Genomic DNA, 17050 nt, shown 5'->3' on the forward strand with positions numbered 1-17050 from the left:
CAAGTTATATGTAAGGTATGTTTAGAGTTTTTAGTTACATCTCCTTTGTGCTCAGAGAACGGGATGCAGTATGTCCATGTTTTTTAGCATGACTCAATAGAGACGATCCTCGGCTTGATCCTCTAGTTGCTAACAGCAGCATCTGTCTCACATCTCTTTCTGGTCTTGTCCTCTTCCCCCAGGAGGATGCCGAATCTGCTGGAGTACCTGAGCTACAACTGTAACTTCATGGGCATCCTGGCCGGGCCCACCTGCTCCTACAATGACTACATGGCCTTCATCGAGGGCACGGCCTACCAGCCTCGCCACCTGGAGACCAATGGAAAAGAGAACGGGAAGTACAAGCACACAGAGCCCTCTCCCAAGGTACCACACTGCCTGTCTCTCATTGTTAGACTGGTGAGGAGTAACTTAGAATATAATTATTGGCTGATTCCTCATGAAATTAGAACAAAGAAGGACCACAATTTGGGGTATTTGCTACTTTTATGATAGAATTTATAACCATTACCAACAGAGTGAGTGTGAAAATGAGTGGAGAGCTTGGGACTACAGAGTTCTATCCTCAAAAAGATGATTCGGAGATAATTGGCTTTAAAGTTCACTGGTTTGAATGGTGTCAGCAATTTTTCTTGGTACTTAAGGGGTGGGCATGATGGGGTCATGGTCATGGCCATGTGTATGTACTGTGTGTATGTAATGTATTCAGACCCTTTGACTTTTTCAACATTTTGTTACAGCCTTATTATAAAATGGATTCAATTATTGTTTTCACCCATCAATCTACACACAATGCCCCATAATGACAAAACAAAAATGGGTTTTTAGATTTTTTTGCAAAAAATAAATGAAATATCACATTTGCACAAGTATTCAGACCCATTAACTTGAAGAGATTACAGCCTCGCGTCTTCTTGGGTATGCCTATACAAGCTTGGCACACCTGTATTTGGGGAGTTTCTCCCATTCTTCTCTGCAGATCCTCTCAACCTCTGTCCGGTTGGATGGGGAGTGTTTCTGCACAGCTATTTTCAGGTCTCTCCAGAGATGTTCAATTGGGCTCATGTCCGGGCTCTGGCTGGGCTACTTAACGACATTCTGAGACTTGTCCCAAAGCCACACTCCTGCGTTGTCTTCGCTGTGTGCTTCGTGTCATTGTCCTGTTGGAAGGTAAACCTTCGCCTCAGTCTGATGTCCTGAGCGCTCTGGAGCACGTTTTCATCAAGGATCTCTCTGTACTTTGTGCTGTTCAACTTTCCCTCGATTCGTGACACTTGGCTTTCAGGCCATTGAGTTCAATCTTGGTTTTCACCAGAGAATCTTGTGTATCATGGTCTTAGTCATTTGAGTGCCTTTTGGCAAACTCCAAGCATGCTGTCATGTGCCTTTTACTGAGGAGTGGCTTCCGTCTGGCCACTCTACCATAAAGGCCTGATTTGTGGAGTGCTGCAGTGATGGGAGAACCTTCCAGAAGGACAACCATCTCCACAGAGGAACTATGGAGCTCTGTCAGAGTGACCATTGGGTTCTTGGTCACCTCCCTGACAAAGGCCCTTCTCCACCAATTGCTCGGTTTGGCCAGGCGGCCAGCTCTAGGAAGAGTCTTGGTCGTTCCAAACTTCTTCCATTTAAGAATGAGGTCACTGTGTTCTTGGGGACCTTCAATGCTGCAGACATTTTTTTGGTACCCTTCCCCAGATCTGTGCCTCGATACAATACTGTCTCTGAACTCTCTGGACAATTCCTTTGACCTCGTGGCTTGGTTTTTGTTCTGACATGCACTGTCAACTGTGGGACCTTGTATAGACAGGTGTGTGCCTTTCCAAATCATGTCCAATCAATTGAATTTACCACAGGTCGACTCCAAGTTGTAGAAACATCTCAAGGATGATCAATGGAAACAGGATGCACCTGAGCTCAATATCGAGTCTCATAGCAAATGGTCTGAATACTTATGTAAATAAGGTATTTCTGTAAAAAAAAAAAATGTCTAGAAAACGTTTTTCCTTTGTCATTATGGGGTATTGTGTGTAGATTGCTGAGGATTACTATAATTAAAAAAATCAATTTTAGAATAAGGCTGTAACATAACAAAACATGGAAAAAGTGAAGCGGTCTCAATACTTTCCGAAGGCACTGTGTTTGTGTGCTGTATAATTGATATCCCTTTCCGGAGTTTGACTGTTGAGTTGTTCCTGTGAGATACTGTTATGGTGAAGGTATTCAGTGAAGGGACACAATAAAAGCTGTGTCAAATATGGAGTGTTCTGTCAGCCTAAATAGTGTTTTAAGGGACTTGTAGGCTACTCTTGAACAGAGCTGCACCCATGCTTTTTCTTTGTCTCTTCAAAACACAAAAGCTGCAACACCCAACACCCAACACGTCCAATATTTACTGCTGTCAACTAGCTCCTGTTGTTGTTCACAGTGACAAAGGCCTATACCTGTTTCTGAAGCTTCTTGCAAAACACAAAGCTAATATTTCAGTTAGTTGACCTTTTATTTAACTAGTCATTTAAGAACACATTCTTATTTACAATGACGGCCTACCCCGGACGACGCTGGGCGACTTGTGCCTTTTCCCTATGGGACTCCCAATCACGGCCGGTTGTGATAAAGCCTGGAATCGAACCAGGGTCTGTGGTGACGCCTCTAGCACTGAGATGCAGTGCCTTAGACCGCTTTTTTTTGTTCTATCGACTTCAGGAGTTCACATCTTCACATATTGAAAACATTTGCTAAACTACAAATGGACTTAGGCAATTACCTTTTGGTAACCCTAGCCTGCAGTTGTAATGCATTATTTGGTTATAATGCTTTGTAAGACTCATAAACATGTATGACCTCTTATAAGGTCTTATAATCATCTCATATGTTTTCCCCCCACAGAATGACATTATCTCCAAACTTTGTACCTGTGCCATCTCCCTGGCCATCTTCCTGTCCGTGTCTAAGCTCTGTCCGGTGGAGCGCTCCATCGACGACAAGTTCATGGCGTCTACCCCCTTCATCCTCCAGGTCCTCTACCTGTACCTCTCCATGTTGGCCACCCGGCCCAAGTACTACTTCATTTGGACCCTGTGTGAGTGCACTTTAGTATTATTCATGTGACTAAATCTGAAGTTTAAAAAAAAATGCATATATAAAGTATTTTGAATTTGAAGGCTGCTGGGGGAGAATAATGTGGTTGCTGGCCACACCTTATAACAAATCAGGGTGATATTGGCTCTGATAGTGGCCTTTCTAAACTCACATAAAAGTTGGGCTACTTGTGGTGTTACACTGCCCTCTAGTGTCAATGTGGAGAACTCACTGTATCCCAGATCCTCTGTGCATTCAGTAGTACGCCTACTATCATCTAACAGAATGGTCTTCTTGACAGTAAGGGATGTTGTTATTCTGTCTTGGCCACTGACATTCTGCCTGGTAATCTTTGTTGTGTTTTCCAATTGAACAGCTGATGCCATCAACAACGCTGCAGGCTTTGGCTTCAACGGCTACAACAAAGATGGTACCCCAAGATGGGACTTGATATCAAACTTGAGAATACTGGACATTGAGGTTAGGCTCTGCCTTTTTTTTTATTATTCACATTTTCACTAGTAGTGTAGGTTAGTGTTCCCTCGTTTGGCTACATTCACTACTAGAACAGCACCATCTCTCTTTTCAGTTTGCCACCAGTTTCAAGATGTTCCTCGACAACTGGAATATCCAGACAGCACTATGGCTCAAAAGGTAAAATGCGTCATAAACCAGATTACTCTGTACTATCTTACTACAGTAGTCATGTAGATAGTATATCTACATGATACTATCATGTAGATATACTATCACAGATAGTAGGCCTATATATCAGTAGTCATGCTGATAGTATACAACAAATCTGCACTGGTTTGCTAGCGCTGCCATTATCTCTGCACAGAACACATCTCTACACAAATTGGGATGCTAATGCTATGGTTTGCATAAGCTAGTGTGCTAATGCTTAATCTGTGTCATGTGCACTCAGGCTGAGATTCCAGTATTGTGATTAGCATTAGCTGGTATGCTAATACTTTACCTGTACCATGTCTGTTCTCTACAGGGTGTGCTATGAGCGCTGTCCCATCAACCCCACGGCGGCCACCTTCCTACTGTCGGCCATGTGGCACGGAGTGTACCCCGGGTACTACCTCACCTTCCTCACCGGCATCAGTATGACCATGGCAGCACGGGCAGTGAGTACACAGTCAACACAGCTGGTGTTACCGGCCAGGAATCAAACCAACTCAAAATGTGCATTAGCCCTCTGAGCTAAAGCCTAGGTGTTAACTGGCAGCTAACACAAGTCCTCAAGTTTCAGGCAAGGTTACAAAATAACATCATTGATGTCTTTAGCTGGTGTTGCCCCATCTCATTTGTCAATGCATGTGTCAGTCACCACTAGACCTGGAGTAGACCTCTGATATAGTAGAAGTGAAGTGGTGGACTGGGAGGATATTAATGTGAAGACCACTGGGAAACTTAGCTGTGACCCTGTTCTGATTTTAAAGGTGGATTGGGCACTGGCCGCTAGGATTTAAAGCACATACCCCTTAGCATGGGTGGATGATTGTGTGTGGGTGGCTGGGTGTGTGTGTGAGGGTGGGTGGGGGCTCAGTCTGTTTACACATGGGCAATAGTGAGCAAGGATGTGTGTAGCAGTATGATAGAGACAGGGTAATGGACAGGGTGTGTGTAGCAGTATGATAGAGACAGGGTAATGGACAGGGTGTGTGTAGCAGTATGATAGAGACAGGGAAATGGACAGGGTGGGTGTAGCAGTATGATAGAGACAGGGTAATGGACAGGGTGTGTGTAGCAGTATGATAGAGACAGGGTAATGGACAAGGTGTGTAGCAGTATGATAGAGACAGGGTAATGGACAGGGTGTGTGTAGCAGTATGATAGAGACAGGGTAATGGACAGGGTGTGTGTAGCAGTATGATAGAGACAGGGAAATGGACAGGGTGGGTGTAGCAGTATGATAGAGACAGGGTAATGGACAGGGTGTGTGTAGCAGTATGATAGAGACAGGGTGTGTGTAGCAGTATGATAGAGACAGGGTGTGTGTAGCAGTATGATAGAGACAGGGTGATGGACAGGGTGTGTGTAGCAGTATGATAGAGACAGGGTAATGGACAGGGTGGGTGTAGCAGTATGATAGAGACAGGGTGTGTGTAGCAGTATGATAGAGACAGGGTGTGTGTAGCAGTATGATAGAGACAGGGTGATGGACAGGGTGTGTGTAGCAGTATGATAGAGACAGGGTGATGGACAGGGTGTGTGTAGCAGTATGATAGAGACAGGGTGTGTGTAGCAGTATGATAGAGACAGGGTGATGGACAGGGTGTGTGTAGCAGTATGATAGAGACAGGGTAATGGACAGGGTGGGTGTAGCAGTATGATAGAGACAGGGTGTGTGTAGCAGTATGATAGAGACAGGGTGTGTGTAGCAGTATGATAGAGACAGGGTGATGGACAGGGTGTGTGTAGCAGTATGATAGAGACAGGGTGATGGACAGGGTGTGTGTAGCAGTATGATAGAGACAGGGGGATGGACAGGGTGTGTGTAGCAGTATGATAGAGACAGGGTGTGTGTAGCAGTATGATAGAGACAGGGTAATGGACAGGGTGTGTGTAGCAGTATGATAGAGACAGGGTGTGTGTAGCAGTATGATAGAGACAGGGTGTGTGTAGCAGTATGATAGAGACAGGGTGATGGACAGGGTGTGTGTAGCAGTATGATAGAGACAGGGTGATGGACAGGGTGTGTGTAGCAGTATGATAGAGACAGGGGGATGGACAGGGTGTGTGTAGCAGTATGATAGAGACAGGGTGTGTGTAGCAGTATGATAGAGACAGGGTGATGGACAGGGTGTGTGTAGCAGTATGATAGAGACAGGGTGTGTGTAGCAGTATGATAGAGACAGGGTGTGTGTAGCAGTATGATAGAGACAGGGTGTGTGTAGCAGTATGATAGAGACAGGGTGATGGACAGGGTGTGTGTAGCAGTATGATAGAGACAGGGTGATGGACAGGGTGTGTGTAGCAGTATGATAGAGACAGGGTGATGGACAGGGTGTGTGTAGCAGTATGATAGAGACAGGGTAATGGACAGGGTGTGTGTAGCAGTATGATAGAGACAGGGTAATGGACAGGGTGTGTGTAGCAGTATGATAGAGACAGGGTGTGTGTAGCAGTATGATAGAGACAGGGTGATGGACAGGGTGTGTGTAGCAGTATGATAGAGACAGGGTGATGGACAGGGTGTGTGTAGCAGTATGATAGAGACAGGGTGATGGACAGGGTGTGTGTAGCAGTATGATAGAGACAGGGTGATGGACAGGGTGTGTGTAGCAGTATGATAGAGACAGGGTGATGGACAGGGTGTGTGTAGCAGTATGATAGAGACAGGGTGTGTGTAGCAGTATGATAGAGACAGGGTGTGTGTAGCAGTATGATAGAGACAGGGTGTGTGTAGCAGTATGATAGAGACAGGGTGTGTGTAGCAGTATGATAGAGACAGGGTGTGTGTAGCAGTATGATAGAGACAGGGTGTGTGTAGCAGTATGATAGAGACAGGGTGTGTGTAGCAGTATGATAGAGACAGGGTGTGTGTAGCAGTATGATAGAGACAGGGTGTGTGTAGCAGTATGATAGAGACAGGGTGTGTGTAGCAGTATGATAGAGACAGGGTGTGTGTAGCAGTATGATAGAGACAGGGTGATGGACAGGGTGTGTGTAGCAGTATGATAGAGACAGGGTGTGTGTAGCAGTATGATAGAGACAGGGTGATGGACAGGGTGGGTGTAGCAGTATGATAGAGACAGGGTGTGTGTAGCAGTATGATAGAGACAGGGTGTGTGTAGCAGTATGATAGAGACAGGGTGATGGACAGGGTGTGTGTAGCAGTATGATAGAGACAGGGTGTGTGTAGCAGTATGATAGAGACAGGGTGATGGACAGGGTGGGTGTAGCAGTATGATAGAGACAGGGTGATGGACAGGGTGTGTGTAGCAGTATGATAGAGACAGGGTGTGTGTAGCAGTATGATAGAGACAGGGTGATGGACAGGGTGGGTGTAGCAGTATGATAGAGACAGGGTGATGGACAGGGTGTGTGTAGCAGTATGATAGAGACAGGGGGATGGACAGGGTGTGTGTAGCAGTATGATAGAGACAGGGTGTGTGTAGCAGTATGATAGAGACAGGGGGATGGACAGGGTGTGTGTAGCAGTATGATAGAGACAGGGTGTGTGTAGCAGTATGATAGAGACAGGGTGTGTGTAGCAGTATGATAGAGACAGGGTGTGTGTAGCAGTATGATAGAGACAGGGTGTGTGTAGCAGTATGATAGAGACAGGGTGTGTGTAGCAGTATGATAGAGACAGGGAAATGGACAGGGTGGGTGTAGCAGTATGATAGAGACAGGGTGTGTGTAGCAGTATGATAGAGACAGGGTGTGTGTAGCAGTATGATAGAGACAGGGTGTGTGTAGCAGTATGATAGAGACAGGGTGTGTGTAGCAGTATGATAGAGACAGGGTGTGTGTAGCAGTATGATAGAGACAGGGGGATGGACAGGGTGTGTGTAGCAGTATGATAGAGACAGGGTGTGTGTAGCAGTATGATAGAGACAGGGTGTGTGTAGCAGTATGATAGAGACAGGGTGTGTGTAGCAGTATGATAGAGACAGGGGGATGGACAGGGTGTGTGTAGCAGTATGATAGAGACAGGGTGTGTGTAGCAGTATGATAGAGACAGGGTGTGTGTAGCAGTATGATAGAGACAGGGTGTGTGTAGCAGTATGATAGAGACAGGGTGATGGACAGGGTGTGTGTAGCAGTATGATAGAGACAGGGTGATGGACAGGGTGTGTGTAGCAGTATGATAGAGACAGGGTGTGTGTAGCAGTATGATAGAGACAGGGTGTGTGTAGCAGTATGATAGAGACAGGGTGATGGACAGGGTGTGTGTAGCAGTATGATAGAGACAGGGTGATGGACAGGGTGTGTGTAGCAGTATGATAGAGACAGGGTGTGTGTAGCAGTATGATAGAGACAGGGTGTGTGTAGCAGTATGATAGAGACAGGGTGTGTGTAGCAGTATGATAGAGACAGGGTGTGTGTAGCAGTATGATAGAGACAGGGTGTGTGTAGCAGTATGATAGAGACAGGGTGTGTGTAGCAGTATGATAGAGACAGGGTGTGTGTAGCAGTATGATAGAGACAGGGTGTGTGTAGCAGTATGATAGAGACAGGGTGTGTGTAGCAGTATGATAGAGACAGGGTGTGTGTAGCAGTATGATAGAGACAGGGTGTGTGTAGCAGTATGATAGAGACAGGGTGTGTGTAGCAGTATGATAGAGACAGGGTGTGTGTAGCAGTATGATAGAGACAGGGTAATGGACAGGGTGTGTGTAGCAGTATGATAGAGACAGGGTGTGAGTAGCAGTATGATAGAGACAGGGTGTGTGTAGCAGTATGATAGAGACAGGGGGATGGACAGGGGATCATCATTGTGAGCGTAGGAGAGACAGAAAGGCCCGTGGGAGACAGATGGTGTCCCTAGATAAACTCCATATCTCCTCAACACTCGGCTGCATTCTCCATCACATCTAGGAATAACACAGTCATAAGCTGTCATGATAAACAACTAGATGTTACGATTCCCTATCTGGAAGTATACACTTTGCACTTGCTCACTTTCCCTCATGGATTAACGAAAGCATTGGATTGGTGTCAGCACAGGCTCCTATGGGAGTTCTTGTGTGTGTGTGTGTGTGTGTGTGTTAAACCAGTTCATTTGTTTTTTACAAACCACAAGGCGGTAGTGAAGTGAGTGCAAACCTTGGTGAGAACGGTAGTGAATCGCAACGCAGCCACGATATCCTGAAAATTAATTTCAGAAAGATAAAACTCTAGATTCAAATTGATACTAAAATGCATTCTAAACACTGGTCATGGGTGAGCTATGCAGTTATGATGGCTGTCCAAGTTGATTGCTTCTGTTCATGTAGTATAAAGAACTGGGTCAGTCAACTTCTTGTTAGGAGTTAGTTTATAATGGCTACAAGAGGCCATTTAAGTCTGAAAGCTGATTTTGTGTTGACTTGTTCCTGGAGATGTAACTGGCCCATCTTCTCTAACCTCCATTGCGTCTTCTCTGATTTATGCAATCCTTATTTTTACTTTCTGTATCTTAAAACATTATGTTGCATTGACTTTTTCACAATTTCTTCCTGTGGCTCACTTCCAGCTAAGACACAACATCAGACCCTACTTCCTGGGTTCAACGACACACAGGAGCATCTACGATGTCATCACGTGGGCGGGGACTCAGATCGCCATCTGCTACACGGTGGTGCCATTCGTTCTGTTGGCCGTTGGGCCGTCACTCAAGTTCTACAGGTGAGTGGCATTACTGATATTCCACATGCTCTACCAGCTCTTTTGAAATGTAATACATGTGTAAGAAGTTATGTTATATGTAACAATGTATAGTCAAAACAGTAACTTTATTGATACTTGTGTAGACTACAAATGTTCATGGCTGGGTCCTAGGAAATGTGGGAAGCACCACTAAGTTTAAAACCCCTGTCAGACAGGGACACGGCACAGACAGGGACACGGCACAGACAGGGACACGGCACAGACAGGGACACGGCACAGACAGGGACACGGCACAGACAGGGACACGGCACAGACAGGGACACGGCACAGACAGGGACACGGCACAGACAGGGACACGGCACAGACAGGGACACGGCACAGACAGGGACACGGCACAGACAGGGACACGGCACAGACAGGGACACGGCACAGACAGGGACACGGCACAGACAGGGACACGGCACAGACAGGGACACGGCACAGACAGGGACACGGCACAGACAGGGACACGGCACAGACAGGGACACGGCACAGACAGGGACACGGCACAGACAGGGACACGGCACAGACAGGGACACGGCACAGACAGGGACACGGCACAGACAGGGACACGGCACAGACAGGGACACGGCACAGACAGGGACACGGCACAGACAGGGACACGGCACAGACAGGGACACGGCACAGAGAATAACCTCCGTTCCACTTTCTTTGTGGCCTCCGTCAGCGTCAAACTGTTAACGAGACAGCTTAACGACTAGAAGACCGGGACGTTTGACGGGGAGAAATACAGGGGCTATATGTGATCAGGGCACTTCAGTGAAATAGAAGCACATCTACGGTGTCATTTTGCGGAAGGTTGTTAAATCTGCCAGGCTGAGAGGCATATAAACCCCAGTTATTCAACAGGAGAGTTTTAGTGGCTGGCTGGCTGCTTGAATGGAGGGAGGGAGGGAGGGAGGGAGGGAGGGAGACCTAGTCCGAAGCCATGAGGTGGCTTGAGGACATGGTCTTCTGTTTTAGGGTTTAATGGTCCACTGTGCTGCTGACCGGTGTGGACTTTAATAATCCCACAGTCACAAATACACTGACTGTTGGTACATAGCGGGCAGGATTTTCTTTCCCATTAGGATTAGCTAGAATAACTTGTCAGGACTTGTTCACCCATAATGATTACAAGTAATTTGTATTCACAGGGACTTTTTGTGAACTCCTCTGGAATCTTTACGCTACATAGAAAACTCTCCTTGGCCTGTTCTTTCAGGGGCTTAGGCCTTGATGGTGGTTATGTGACACATGCATTTGTGAACAGTGCTATACGGAGCGGATGACATCTTCATTGATTCACTGATTGATTGATCCTCTCTTTCCAGGTCATGGTACTACTGCATACACATAGCCTGCCTGGTGCTTGTGTTAGCCCTTCCAGTGAAGCCCCGGCACCTCCGCATCAAGGAGGAGCAACAGCAGCAGAACAGCCTACAGGGGGGGTTGACTGAAGACCACAACAGCCACTCCATCACAGACAACAACTGCAACCAGAAACACAAAGCCACATGAGACCTAGGAGGATGCCCCTCCCCCCACACCTCAGCGCTCAAACAACCGGCACAGAGAGAACAGAACTCTGCTCGAACACTGAGACAAAGTGCGGCAATTCTTTGAGACCACAAAGAACCAAAAAAATTGACAAGAACACCGGCATAACCGACAATAACAAACACAAATAACAACAACCAACAACAACAACCCGTCAACCCTGCCAGTAGCGAGGAAAGACCGCAAATCATGTTTTGGAGAGATGAGAAGAAATGTGAGGAATGGATAGAGAGAGTGGTATCTGAGGGCCACCAAATGGCTAGGATCTAATGAGCGAAAATAATGACATTAGCGATGATGCTAACGGTGCAATGCTAATCGACAGAATGCCGAAGACTCTGAAGTTGCCTTAAACCCTCTATGTACTGCTAGCAGGTTAGCGGCCAGGCTAGGTGCATATTCTGCAGGGTGAGAATGGTTGTGCTGAGGGGAGATCTTGTGGTGTTGGGAAATGAAGCAGTTGTAGTAGGACCTCCGCCATGTAGAGGGCGCTATACAGGCTAGTCAGACATGTATTTAGAGGGTTTTTGTCACTGTCCGAAAAGGATGTAACTTCTACTAGAAAGAGAGGTGTGGTAGATAAGTGAGAGAAATATATGAAAGAAATATAACTTTTGTCTGATGCCAACTCCAAGCAGGCCGCCTTAGGATCTTCTAAGCATTGTTTGATTACTGTCACTTTTCTTTTATTTTTTTCATATCTGCTGCTTTTTTGGAATGATACTCCTTCTATAGAAATGTGGGTGCATTACAAAATAAGTTGTATTCACGGTGACTGTTGATTTAGACTAATTGTTTTTAAGGGCTTTTTTGACATGGGTTTAATTTCCTACTGTAATTGATTACAAACTGTAGGTTTCCTCTAGGTTTGGATGTCTTGCCTACCTCTGTAGCATCTGTTACAAGTTCAGTACTGTTAAAGTGGTTTGAAATCTACGACTATGTTAGATTTACTTTCTGAAAAGTTCATTAAATAAAAATCTCCCTCTATTAGTTTTTGAATCCATAGCCTCTAAATGAAATGCAACCAACTGTATTGTGACCATACTGTATGAGTAATCAGATATAGGATGTGATGATTAATATCACAATAACTGAACCTTAACTGTAAAGTACATGATGTTTCTAAAGCTACAGAGCTACACTGTAGTCCAAATGAAGCTGACTTGGATGTGTCTGAATTACCTTTCAGTAACACTAAAGGTTGGGCAATATGTGTTTGACGTTTGGGAAACCTACTGTATGTAATATTATTTGGGAATAATGGAAAAAATTAACATTTATGTTTCAAGTTTTTATTAATCATATGTACAGGATACACATGGTATACACCATCCAACTAAATGCTTACTTGCTTAATGCTTAATTCTTATGCTCCAATTATGAAGCATAACTCGTATGCTCAATTGTTTTGTGACCCCCTTAATAAACAAAATCATATTCCAAGCCATATCCCAGACATAAGCCACAACCCAAGAGGTTCCATCATTACTGTAATGTAGAACCACTGGGGTAAGAGATACATCTGCACGGTCCAACCAACTCTTCTATGAGGGGGGTGTTTATTGTGCTGCAGAGGACCGCCCATGAGCATAACCAGAACGCGTGTAGGCTAAGGTTCGACAGCGCCCTGTTTCTGCAGAGGTACGGACAAGGGCGTACTGGGACGAGAAATCGGCCATGGCGTTTCTAACACTCCTCGAGGTCCCCACACCGGCCAATTTCTTTCCTTGAAGTCCCCATTGTTAGCCAGATAATTGTCATTTTGAGCAACAAAAAAAAGTTACACAGGCCCACTGGGCTTAAAATGGACCAGCCCATCTGGCAGTCCGCCCCTGGTATGGAACATTCCATTTCATACAGTGCAGGCAGCCATTTAACATATTTTGGACCATACAGCATTTATTAGATGGTAAGACTTGGATTAGTACCGTAGTACAACCAAAATGGCAGCCAATGAACCAGTTTTGGGAGCTTTCTTTTGTGATCATGAGTAACGATGCAGCATATTTGTGTTTTCCAATGTAATCTTCATCTTGTTTTTCTAACATGTGCATACTCCTTCCATAAATGGTGTATTTATGTGATTTTTCTAGATGTTCACGTGGTCTATGAGTGTATTTGTAGCCAAGGCATAATGCCTGATGGAAGGAAAGGGATGCTACCTTTACCAACTAGTTGAAAATTGCACTGCATGGCCACCCAAATCTAGCCTGGTTAAACTAGACTGAACACTATGCTCGCAATTGTTTGTGCAACATTGTGTGGTTTATCCAGGCTACCCCAAACCAGCAGATAAATCCAAACTGCTCCATATGTCCAAAGTGCCAAGTCATAAACGGCCCATATACCTATGTGAAAATATCATTGTTATTTTTGTGTCTAGAAAGAACTTAACGGAAGATTTGTATAAGTCCTTTGGAGAAAAAAAAACTGATTTTATGTCAAATAAAAAAACTTTTTTTTTAAACACTAATGCAGAGATTTAAAACCAGAGAGTCTTCTCACTCTCCTTCTTTTGCACTTTTGATAGGAATGTGAGTGTGGAGTGCTACACAGGGAAGTTGCCAGGGAAATGCAAGGGGGAAAAGGCAAAAAAAAGGGATGGGGATTCACAGCGTGGATAGAAATACTTTATCCTCATGGGATAATTTGACAGGGATGTGTTAGGGTGCATCCCAATAGTCCTACATGGCTTCCATTCCTTGTCTCCTTCCCTTCATCCTCACTAGTCTGAAAGTATAGGCCCGGTGAAAGCACTATGGTAGAGCTCTACCATTGATACCAGCCAAGCGTTCACAAATCCAGTTCTTTTAAATTGGTTTTGATGGAGGAAAGAAGGTTACACCACTTCGGACTATTTGAGATACACCGTAAAAAGGGTCCGACTCTGACCCTCTAGGTCTCTGGAAAGAGCGCTTGGAAAATGAGCCGGGTTCAGGAGCACAACGTCACTGGCCTGCACCTAATCACAAGCACAGTGGAAATGAAAAAGCTTGAAATCTGGGTCTAGGAGATCCCTCTCATTTCCCAACCTAAAACAAAGAAGAATCCTCTGCTTTATTTGTGTGTGTGTGTGTGTGTGAGGGAGGTTCTGTATATTTGTCACATTTGTCCCTTTATTAAACTTGGAAGCATTTGTTTTGAACAGTCATGTCTATGGTAAAATGCAGAGTTTTGGAAATGTGTGAAAGACGCCACACATTTGTCTGATCCCACCGTCTGCCATCATCAGAAGACAGGACCACACGACTGCTAATAATACTTACGTGTCAGTAAACACGGCTCTGAATGCTGTAGCAGTTCTGGATCATTTTTGGAATATTTCCACCAAGTCCTCTCCCCGGCATTAGCTATCATTTATTATTCAGTAGATTGTATAATGCAAATGACTTACAGGTCATTTTCCAACAATGCGGAGTTAAAGATTAGATTTAAATATATATATATATATATATATATATATATATATAATAGAAATAGTGACAAGGAATAAATAAATACACAATGAATAACCAATTGTATTATTTTTTACAATACCTTTCTGTGCATCTTTCTTCACTTCAGCTGAGGAGGAGATTTGTGAGTGACCTTTCTACCCTTTACTGTTTACACTGCTTGCTTTCCAGTTTGTGCTAGCATTCTTAAAAGTTAGTTCATTTGGATTAAACATTTATTGGAAGATCTTTCTAATCTACTGACCTGGTTTTGAGAAGGTTGAGGAATATTCAGTCTCCTATTCTGCCGTTTTGTTTTTTAAAATGTGTTTTGCTTTAGTTCACTTCCAATGCCACGTGCGAAATTAAAATAACAGTCATACCAAATTTGCCTTTCCTGAATTCACCTGGCTGTTCTTTAGGCTATCTTTGTTTAAATAAGAGTATAATTTTTAATAAATGGCTGTTTTTTTTATTTATTTATTATTCACGAAACGTGGGGGTGGTGTCAAGTTGGTCACTTTTGTCAACACTGTGAAGCACTGACCACTTTTATACTTTCTTGTAATAATGCTTTCTTTGTAAACGTCTGTGGCTGTTGGGACATGGGCCGATGTATTTTTGTTTTGTCTAAATGTTTCAGTTATATATCTTGACAGTGTTGATGTATGTTTCTTGGCAGTAGCCTACTGATTAAACCAGCTGATTATATACGTTTCGTGGTAATTTTTTTATTTATTGGTTATGCAATGTAATGTAGGCATTTCAATTAACTAGATTACATGGTAAGGCAGGCCAGTGTTGAACAACACACTTCTAGCCTTGAACAACGATAGATGAGGCGGTGAAACTTTGACCCGTAAGGTAAGCGCGTACTGCGGCTGCGTGCACCGTGCAGCTGTTGACACTTTTTTTTGCAAACTTTTTACCATGCCACGCCTTCACTGTAATAGTAGGCGGAGATTTGACAAGCCACTCAAATCGTCAAATGTTCTTAGCTGGTTTAACATGCCTGAAAATTACAAGATGGTTGTGGTGTCAAAACAGTCAAACTGAACGTTGGAAAGTAAAAAAGGAAGCACAGGGTAACCCAGCTTGGACGAGGGGACGCTGTATTGTTCATTACTCCTAAAAGGTAAGATTCGAAGCAACCTGGGTGTTTGTGATTAGCAAGCATGGTAGCTAGTTAGCCTCAGCAGGATATTAGAACCCCTTCTGTCTATGATATTAGCGATGCTGGCAGCACGAGGGCAGATTCTTTCCCCTCCAAAATAAGAGTCCCCTATAAAGACATACTATATGTGTGTGTGTACACACACACAGTACCAGTCAAAAGTTTGGACACATCTACTCATTCCTGGGGTTTTCCTTTATTTTTACTGTTTTCTACATTGTAGAACAATAGTGAAGACATCAACTGAAATAACACATAGAATCATGTAGTAACCAAAATGGTTGAACAAATCAAAATATATTTTATATTTGAGAATCTGCAAATAGCCACCCTTTACCTTGAGACAGCTTTGCACACTCTTGTCATTCTCTCAACCCGCTTCATGAGGAAGTCACCTGGAATGCATTTCAATTAACAGGTGTGCCTTGTTCATTTGTGGAATTTCTTTCCTTCATAATGCATTTGAGCCAATCAGTTGTGTTGTGACAAGGTAGGGGGTATACAGAAGAAAGCCCTATTTGGTAAAAGACCAAGTCCATATTATGGCAAGAACAGCTCAAATAAGCAAAGAGAAACGACAGTCCATCATTCCTTGAATACATGAAGGTCCGTCAATATGGAACATTTCAAGAACTTTGAAAGTATCTTCAAGTGCAGTCTCAAAAACCATCAAGCGCTATGATGAAACTGTCTCATGAGGACCGCCACAGGAAAGGAAGACCCAGCTTTACCTCTGCTGCGGAGGATGAGTTCATTAAAGTTACCAGCCTCAGAAATTGCAGCCCAAATAAATGCTTCACAGAATTCAAGGAACAGACACATCTCAACGTCAACTGTTCAGAGGAGACTGCGTGAATCAGGCCTTCGTGGTCAAATTGCTGCAAAGAAACCACTACTAAAGGACACCAATAATAAGAAGAGACTTGCTGGGCCAAGAAACACGAGCAATGTACATTAGACAAGTGGAAATTTGTCCTTTGGTCTGGAGTCCAAATGTGAGATTTTTGGTTCCAACCGCCGTGTCTTTGTGAGACGCGGTGTGGGTGAACGGATGATTTCTGCATGTGTCGTTCCCACAGTAAAGCATGGAGGAGGAGGTGTGTGGGAGTGCTTTGCTGATGACACTGTCTGGGATTTATTTAGAATTCAAGGCACACTTAACCAGCATGGCTACCACAGCAAACCTTGACCTCAATCCCATAGAAAATGTGTGGTCAGAACTGAAAAAGCGTGTGCGAGCAAGGAGGCCTACAAACCTGACTCAGTTACCAGCTCTCAGTAGGAATGAGCCAAAATTCACCCAACTTATTGTGTGAAGCTTGTGGAAGGCTACCCAAAACATTTGACCCAAGTTAAAACAATTTAAAGGCAATGCTACCAAATACACTCAATTAGTATGTAAACGTCTGGCCCACTGGGAATGTGATGA

The 17050-nt window shown here is 44.3% G+C and overlaps 2 protein-coding genes across 12 annotated transcripts in view; both read left to right on the top strand.

Moving 5' to 3' along the window:
- The window catches only part of LOC110498114 (membrane-bound glycerophospholipid O-acyltransferase 2), an 80882-nt gene extending 65724 nt beyond the window's left edge, over positions 1–15158 (top strand). For all 4 annotated transcript variants that reach the window (XM_021574706.3, XM_036955082.2, XM_090211479.1 and 1 more), the window contains exons 7-13: positions 183–366; positions 2890–3082; positions 3458–3561; positions 3671–3735; positions 4085–4217; positions 9278–9429; positions 10785–15158. In XM_021574706.3, the coding sequence (XP_021430381.1) occupies positions 183–366; positions 2890–3082; positions 3458–3561; positions 3671–3735; positions 4085–4217; positions 9278–9429; positions 10785–10971 (1018 nt within the window). In that variant the 3' untranslated portion in view covers positions 10972–15158. The remainder of the gene's footprint in view (positions 1–182; positions 367–2889; positions 3083–3457; positions 3562–3670; positions 3736–4084; positions 4218–9277; positions 9430–10784) is intronic.
- A 163-nt stretch (positions 15159–15321) lies between these two features.
- LOC110498117 (kinase D-interacting substrate of 220 kDa B) overlaps positions 15322–17050 on the top strand; it is a 96459-nt gene continuing 94730 nt past the window's right edge. For 5 of the 8 annotated variants that reach the window (XM_036955083.2, XM_036955089.2, XM_036955091.2 and 2 more), the window contains exon 1: positions 15322–15582. The gene's annotated coding sequence lies outside the window, so the exon portion shown is untranslated. The remainder of the gene's footprint in view (positions 15583–17050) is intronic. The other 3 variants (XM_090211483.1, XM_090211487.1, XM_090211484.1) reach the window with 2 other exon arrangements.

This window comes from Oncorhynchus mykiss, chromosome 19, assembly GCF_057628025.1.
Source record: "Oncorhynchus mykiss isolate SJ-2025 chromosome 19, ASM5762802v1, whole genome shotgun sequence".
NCBI classification, from domain to species: Eukaryota; Metazoa; Chordata; class Actinopteri; order Salmoniformes; family Salmonidae; genus Oncorhynchus; species Oncorhynchus mykiss.